This window comes from Silene latifolia, chromosome X, assembly GCF_048544455.1.
Source record: "Silene latifolia isolate original U9 population chromosome X, ASM4854445v1, whole genome shotgun sequence".
Taxonomy (NCBI): domain Eukaryota; kingdom Viridiplantae; phylum Streptophyta; class Magnoliopsida; order Caryophyllales; family Caryophyllaceae; genus Silene; species Silene latifolia.
The window spans coordinates 326505644-326512599 of NC_133537.1; the positions used below are offsets into that span (position 1 = coordinate 326505644).

The 6956-nt window shown below is 38.1% G+C and overlaps 1 protein-coding gene across 1 annotated transcript; it reads left to right on the forward strand.

Moving 5' to 3' along the window:
• The first annotated feature begins 4766 nt into the window (after positions 1-4766).
• On the forward strand, positions 4767-6270 carry LOC141618295 (uncharacterized). Its single transcript, XM_074435390.1, has 2 exons — positions 4767-5207; positions 5641-6270. Exons 1-2 carry the CDS (start codon positions 4850-4852, stop codon positions 6081-6083), a joined length of 801 nt encoding a protein of 266 aa, XP_074291491.1. The 5' UTR covers positions 4767-4849; the 3' UTR covers positions 6084-6270.
• Positions 6271-6956: the final 686 nt, after the last annotated feature.

Below are 6956 nucleotides of genomic sequence, written 5' to 3' on the forward strand. Positions count from 1 at the left end.
ATTATAAAACACTTAATATTTTCGGTTTTGGGAGAGAAGAAGAAGAGAGCTTTTTGTCTCTCTAGAATTCTTGTTTTTGGATGAGTAAAGAATGAATTTGCACTAACTACATTTTAGTGTAATATTAGGTAAATAAGATGAAAAACCATAATGGTTTTTGCATCTCAAAAACCGGGTGGAAGGGGGGGTGGGGGGGGGGGGGGGGGATTTAGGGGAGCCAATGCATGCTTGTGTTGTTCTTTACAATAAGCATTAGGTTGCAAGGCTAGTCTAGTAGGCAATCATCATGCCTTCCACTAATATAATCAACATATAATTAGCTTAATCCTCCTCTAATTTTCGGTACACACAATAAAATGGAACCCATTTTATTTTGTCAATTTTGTCAATATGTCACATGTCATATGTAACATAAATTTGTTATGTATTTTAACATGTTAAAAATCAACGTATTCATAAAAATACGTCATATACAAAAATCAACTTAGTAATTCATAATTACTTGTACCAAAATATTTCTCCAATTATAAATCACAATAAATTGTATTTATAATAATTCATTCAATTTAATTGTTTCCTTAAACAATAATTTCATCTGAGTAATGATACAATTCAATTACTCAGACCGTATCTCATTTAATCAAATTTCAATGTGATACGTAAATTTTACTTCCAAAATCGTCCGTCAATTTTCAAGTAATTTAATTAACTCGTAACGTTATACGATTAATTAAATGATCAATTAAGAGTGTTGCCCTATAGGTATGACCTAGGGGGTCAACTGATCACCACCGTCGTACGACAGTAATGTCAAACTCTAGTCAGCCAATCATTACCGATATATGTTGTGCAGTTGACAGTAAAAATTACTTCCCAATTGTATTCTTTAAAACGAGACTTAAACATGTGATCATCATGATCAACAGTCGTGATCGCATTAATGTTGGAGGACACATATTCCAACAGTTAGTACTCGGGATGCAGTTCTTCCAGAAAGGATTGGTAGTATTGAAACCGAGTGACGGATCGATGCTACTAATGGGGTCTATCTTAGTGAAGACGGTAGACGGCGACGAAGACAAGGGGCAACATCGAATTTCGGCTATGAGGGTGATACCGACGCCGAAACAAGGAATGCGACCTTGGAGAATGCTTAAAGGTTCGGTGGAGCCGAGGGCGAACAAGACCAAGGCTAACTACCCTGCTAAGTGGCTTGGGGGATGAAAGGAGAGTCTACCACCTCACCGAGGAGTAGACAATGAGGGCCTAGATACCCAAAGAAGTAGGCCTCGTACCATCAGGGGGCCGCGTTGATATGTTGAATCAACGTCCTAGTTTGAGGGTCAGCCAACCCGGGGGAGAAGGCATCGTACCATCAGGGGGGCACGCCGAAATGTTGATTCGGCATCCTGGAAACCTCCTGCGTTCTGTAATGCAGGTGCTGAAGTGACGAGAGACAAGATGAAGGTCCGTGGGAGCCAGTACTTGAAGAAATCCCGAGAGAGGTCTTTTCTAGCAGCGGCAAAGTGGACTTTCCCGAGAGACAAGGAGCACGTGGTGGACTTAGAGAACATGATCTTCGGCAGCTTCTATGTCAAGGAACTCCAACATATCCTTGAAGGGACGAAGATGCCAGTCATTGTTCGGGACGAAGGCACATTCAAGCCGAGTTGTACAAGACAAGCCCCAACACTGCAGGGACAGTCATAGCTCACTGAGGATGTGTCACTGAAGCACCATTCAAGATTTTTGTGTTGCCGAGGGTGGCAACAGATTAGGTGGGGGAGAGTGTGACGATCCGCACACTTTGAACCCTTAGATTTATTCATGCTTATGTAATTTAATTTCCTTTGTATATTTTTAGTAAATACTTTCCTAGTTTAACATAGTTAGCATAGGTTTTCTTTCCATAAATAGGTATATCGCTATTCTACACTAGTTTTGTAAATTCAATGTTTCCTGCTACCAGGATGTAATAATCAAATTTCCCTCTTTAGGGAGTACTAGTGAATGAAAATCTGCTTCATACCTTGTGCCTTCGTGTTGCTTGTTGTTGTTTTGTTGTGAACGACTCTTAGCCTTCACTTTTCTAACAAGCCGTGTTTGTGGGATCGACACTAGGATCCCGACTCACACCCGAGACCGATTACGAATGCCTAGTGCTTGACAAACACTAGTGCTTGACGCTCTCGTTGCAATCTTGTCGGGTGTTGCCGAGACCCGAATATCGTGCTAGTGAGCGATCTTTCACTAGTACGAAGATCCTTGTCGCTTGCATATTGCCTTGAGCCGGGCAAGGGTGCGCGCCACGATCCGGCAAAAGGACCGGACCGTGACACTTGCGCATATCACATTTGCCCTGTTTGAAACTTTTATAAGGTAAGCCAATTTTTTTTTTATAAAATAAGAAAACTAGATTAATCATTTAGGATATGACAAATTTATCTCATCCTTTCGAATGAGTGAGTTAAGTTGAAACCACCAGCTTTCGAACCACCTTGAAAGATTTTGACATGAATGTCCAATAGAAGCCATAAAATCAGCAACCTTGTTGGCTTCACGAAAGCAATGTTTAATTATCACTTCGTTGAAGAAATGAAGGTCTAATTTTACATCCTTGATAATATTTGTCAAGTACTACGAGAAGTGAGTTAATAACACATAAATTATCACCTTCAACAACAACATCAGAGCCTTAATCCCAAAATGATTTGGGGTCGGCTGACATGAATCATCCTTTCGAACCGTCCATGGGTGAACGCACGCCTCAAAATGCGAATAAAAAAAAGGGAAGATGAAAAACAAAAAGGAAGAACGAAAATGTAATGGAAAGTCAAGGTAAACTTAGGGGTTTTAAAATCGAATTCCGTCTTTCTTTTATAAAAACTTAAAATTTTAATCGAGAGAAAAGATTAAAACGATTTTTAAAACCGAAATAGAGTTAAGGATCCGGAATGAACCAGGTAAAATTTATAAGAAAGTGGTTGGTAAAAAAGTTTAATAAAGGAGAGAAGAATAAATAATTTAATTTCTTTAAATTAAATAAAAAAACACTAAATCTGTCAAAAAACATCAAATACTAAAAATCCACATGTATCCTTTCCCTCCATTGTGCCCTCTCCGTCACCATACTCTCCTCAAGTCCCAGAACTCTCATATCGTGCTCTATCACTCTCAACCATGACTGTCTCGGTCTTCCTCTGCCTCTAGGGACATTTCCTGTTCTCCAAGTCTCCAGCCTCCTAACCGGTGCGTCCATAGGTCTCCTTCTCACATGGCCAAACCATCTTAGTCGGTTTTCCATCATCTTGTCCTCTATTGGCGCCACTTTTACATTTTCCCTAATCACCTCATTCCTTAACCGATCTTTCCTTGTATGTCCGCACATCCACCTCAATATGCGCATCTCCGCCACACTCATCTTTTGAATGTGACAATGCTTCACGGCCCAACACTCGGAGCCGTAAAGTAGGGCAGGCCTAATTGTCTTCAACAAGAATATTATTAGATTATCACCTTCAACAATTAACTTTATTCGTAAGTATTTAGCGGCTAAAATGTCTTCTATTAAAGCGAGAGTTTCCGCAACAAGAATATTATTAGATTCGCACTTTTTTGCTTCTAACAAAACGACACATTATGATCTCTTATATAATATCCTAAAGCAGCTTTATTTCCATTTATTTTCGATTCGTCAAAATTTAGCTTTGGAAAACCGTTTTTAGGTTTTTCCACCAGATTTCTTCCTTACTGGTTGTGTTTCTAACTGGCTCGTCTTACTCGGGATTGATGAGATCCTTATGTCTAATCTCATTCCAAATCTTGATGCTATTACTGCATATATAAGAGAATAAGTTTGCTGATATTGAAATGGACATTATTAAAGATGAGCCAGTTAGAAACACAACCAGTATTTCACCAAATAAAATAATCTTAATGAAATCATCTCCTTGAATTAAGTCTTTTGAGATAATTGAGTTTCATTAGAAAACTTTGACTTGCAAGACTATCATAATTTAACAAAAAAATGTTAAAGCTAATAATATTCACGTTTTGGATAACATAACCAATCAAGGGACATTCGTAAAAGAAATAATCTTTGTTTTCAATAGGATGGTTGCACAAAATACAATTTGGTGGGACATTAATATAACTTTTAAGAAGTCCGCCTTTCGTAGGGAGGTCGTCAATATAGGCTTTCCAAAGGAAAAAATTTAACTTTGGAGAAATATTCAATTTCCAAATCCAGTAAAATTCACATTTTTCAAGACTTTGATCGAACAAACCTTGCGCTAACCATGTTGTGGTTTTGGTAGAGAAATTTCCATCCACGGACAAACCTAAAGGAGCTATCCGGAATATCATTATATGGCAGTAAAATGTTTGTAATTTGATTAACAGTATCGTTATTCACTAAATTGGATAATTCACTAACAGTATCCGGAATATCATAAGTCAGGTCTAATATAAGTATATATAACTATAAATAACAAAAGACGGGTCTAAAGTAATTAAAAATTGGGTTGATAAAGATATACAATCGAATATAGTTAAGAATTGGCCATTTGTAAAGATGGCATAGAAGTATAGAACCATTAAAAACTTCCGTTGTATAATTGAAATTTAAGCCCTCAGATAAGCCTACACCGAGAAGAACCAAAGGGGGGCATATTGGGAATTTCCATTGTCACACGCAATTTACACACAAAAGGGTACGTCGTGGAAACAACAACTAAAATTGCACCTACAAATACCAAACGAAACACCACCAAATGACCAGAACTAAAATCCCAGTTCAACAACTACTACTTCCTCCCTACGTTAAAACTATATCAAAACTACCTTTAAAATGGGTTCAACGTACGAGGTAGAAGTTACGGTAACCTCAGCCAAGGACCTTAAAAACGTCAACTGGCGCAACGGTCCTAACACGCCCTACGCAGTGGTATGGGTTGACCCGGATCGAAAAGTCTCGACCCGGGTCGATGAAGAAGGTGATACTTGTCCAAGGTGGGATCAGACCCTTGTCATCCCGCTCAATTTTCCGATTGAGGACGCTATCCTTCGCATTGACGTAGTCCATGCCCATGCTGACTCCGATACCAAGCCGCTCATTGGCTCCACTAAGCTCCCTCTTCGGGAGGTCGTTGACGAAGTTGGTATTGGAAGTTGCTTACCCCGCACCCTTAAGCTCAAACGTCCTTCAGGTAGGCAGTGGTGGAACTAGAGGGACTAGCACCGGGATCACCCAAACTTTTAAATTTTTTGAGATTTTTAATTTTTTTTATGAGAACCTTATCTTCTCATTGGCTTTTTAAAAGTTTTTAAAAGTTGAAATTATCAAATTTTAAGGGTAAATATATCATGAACATAAAATAAAATATTATTACATAAAAACAAAATATTTACTTTATTATGAAAAACGTCTTTTACAAAATATTATCTTCCACTAAAATAACTAAATAAGATATAAGACGCTTTTTTATATGTTAAAAAATATGATCATGTATATATGTATAATTAAATGAGGAATTAGTAAAAGCAAGAAAGATAGACGGAATACTGATCTATTGTTAGTCTGTTCTTAGAAATATTCGCAGTTATAAGTTTTAACTATAAATTTTGATTCCGTCACTACAGGTAGGCCTCATGGTAAAATCGACGTGGAAGTCAGCGTACGCCAACCGAGATATCAAGCCCCTGACCCGTACCATGCTCCACCATACGGCGTCACCCGGGATACCGGCTATGGCGCGCCGCCACCCGCTGGCTACCCCTACGGACAGCCAGCTTACTCTGAGCCGAGCTACGGTCAGCCCGGTTATGCTCAGCCGGGTTACGGTCAACCTGGTTACGGGCAGGGGGGGTACGGGTACGGGCAGGGAGTGGAGGAGGAAAAGAAAAAGAGTAAGTTTGGGGGAATGGGGACGGGTTTGGCTGTGGGTGCCGTGGCTGGAGTGTTAGGTGGAGTGGCATTAGCGGAAGGGTTTGATGCATTGGAAGATCATGTGGCTGATGAGGCTGCTGAAAGGGTGGAGGATGATCTCGCTGACGGGGGTAATGACGGTGGTGACGATTGGTGATTATCTTAAAACGTTATTCAATCCGTTTATGTCATTTTCATACGTTTGTTCAATAAATAAATGGTGTATTTTAATCAAACGTATGAATATAAAGGGACTAGAGGGATTAAACTGAGACAAATGCAAACTAATTGTGTGTGGTAATTCAAGTTCATGGACTACTTCACTTTTCTGAATTTTTAAATGACATTATTCGACGGAGTATAAGGATTTTATAATAATACCCTATACTTTTAGTTATTTTGTCCTTATGAGTATATATACGACGGACTTATGAAAAGACCAAAATTCGTATATTTTTCATTGTTGAATAATATAATGAGAATGGTTGTTACCGTTCTTTTTTATTATTTGTTTTCTAATTTCATTTTAAGATGTCTCATTTTTTTTATTTGTATTTTTATTTTGGAAATGTTTTTGACTGGTAAATTACTCATCGTGGTCACAAATAGTCACCTCCTTTAACTTTGATCTTTGTGATAAATCAAAGATAAACAATGACCCGGATAGATAAATTATATAATGGTTTTTATAAAAATCTCCATTTAATTTGTATATATTTATAAAAAGACCAAAATATGTATGTTTCCATGGATGTCGTTGTTATCTTGATTTGATTATTGGGGGAATAAAAGTTGGATACAATGGTCCAATGAGAGTGCGTGCCATTACTTTTACTAAATGGCGTGGGGTTTGCTGTTTTATGGTGGTACATGATTAAGAGTTAAGATCCTCTCCATTTCCTAAAAAGAAATGGAGACACCATTTCCTATTAATGGATCGGATTGCATCTTACTAATATCGAACGGTTAACGATTTATGCAATGAAATAAAGGTTTAATAGGGTGTAGAGGGGAAAATATTATTAAATGG

What these genes read in the sequence shown, in the direction of transcription:
- LOC141618295 (XM_074435390.1), top strand. Translation starts at nt 4,850, where the DNA reads ATGGGTTCAACGTACGAGGTAGAAGTTACGGTAACCTCAGCCAAGGAC. An exon ending in TAAGCTCAAACGTCCTTCAG is followed by an intron (nt 5,208 to 5,640) that starts GTAGGCAGTGGT and finishes CCGTCACTACAG; the next exon opens with GTAGGCCTCATGGTAAAATC.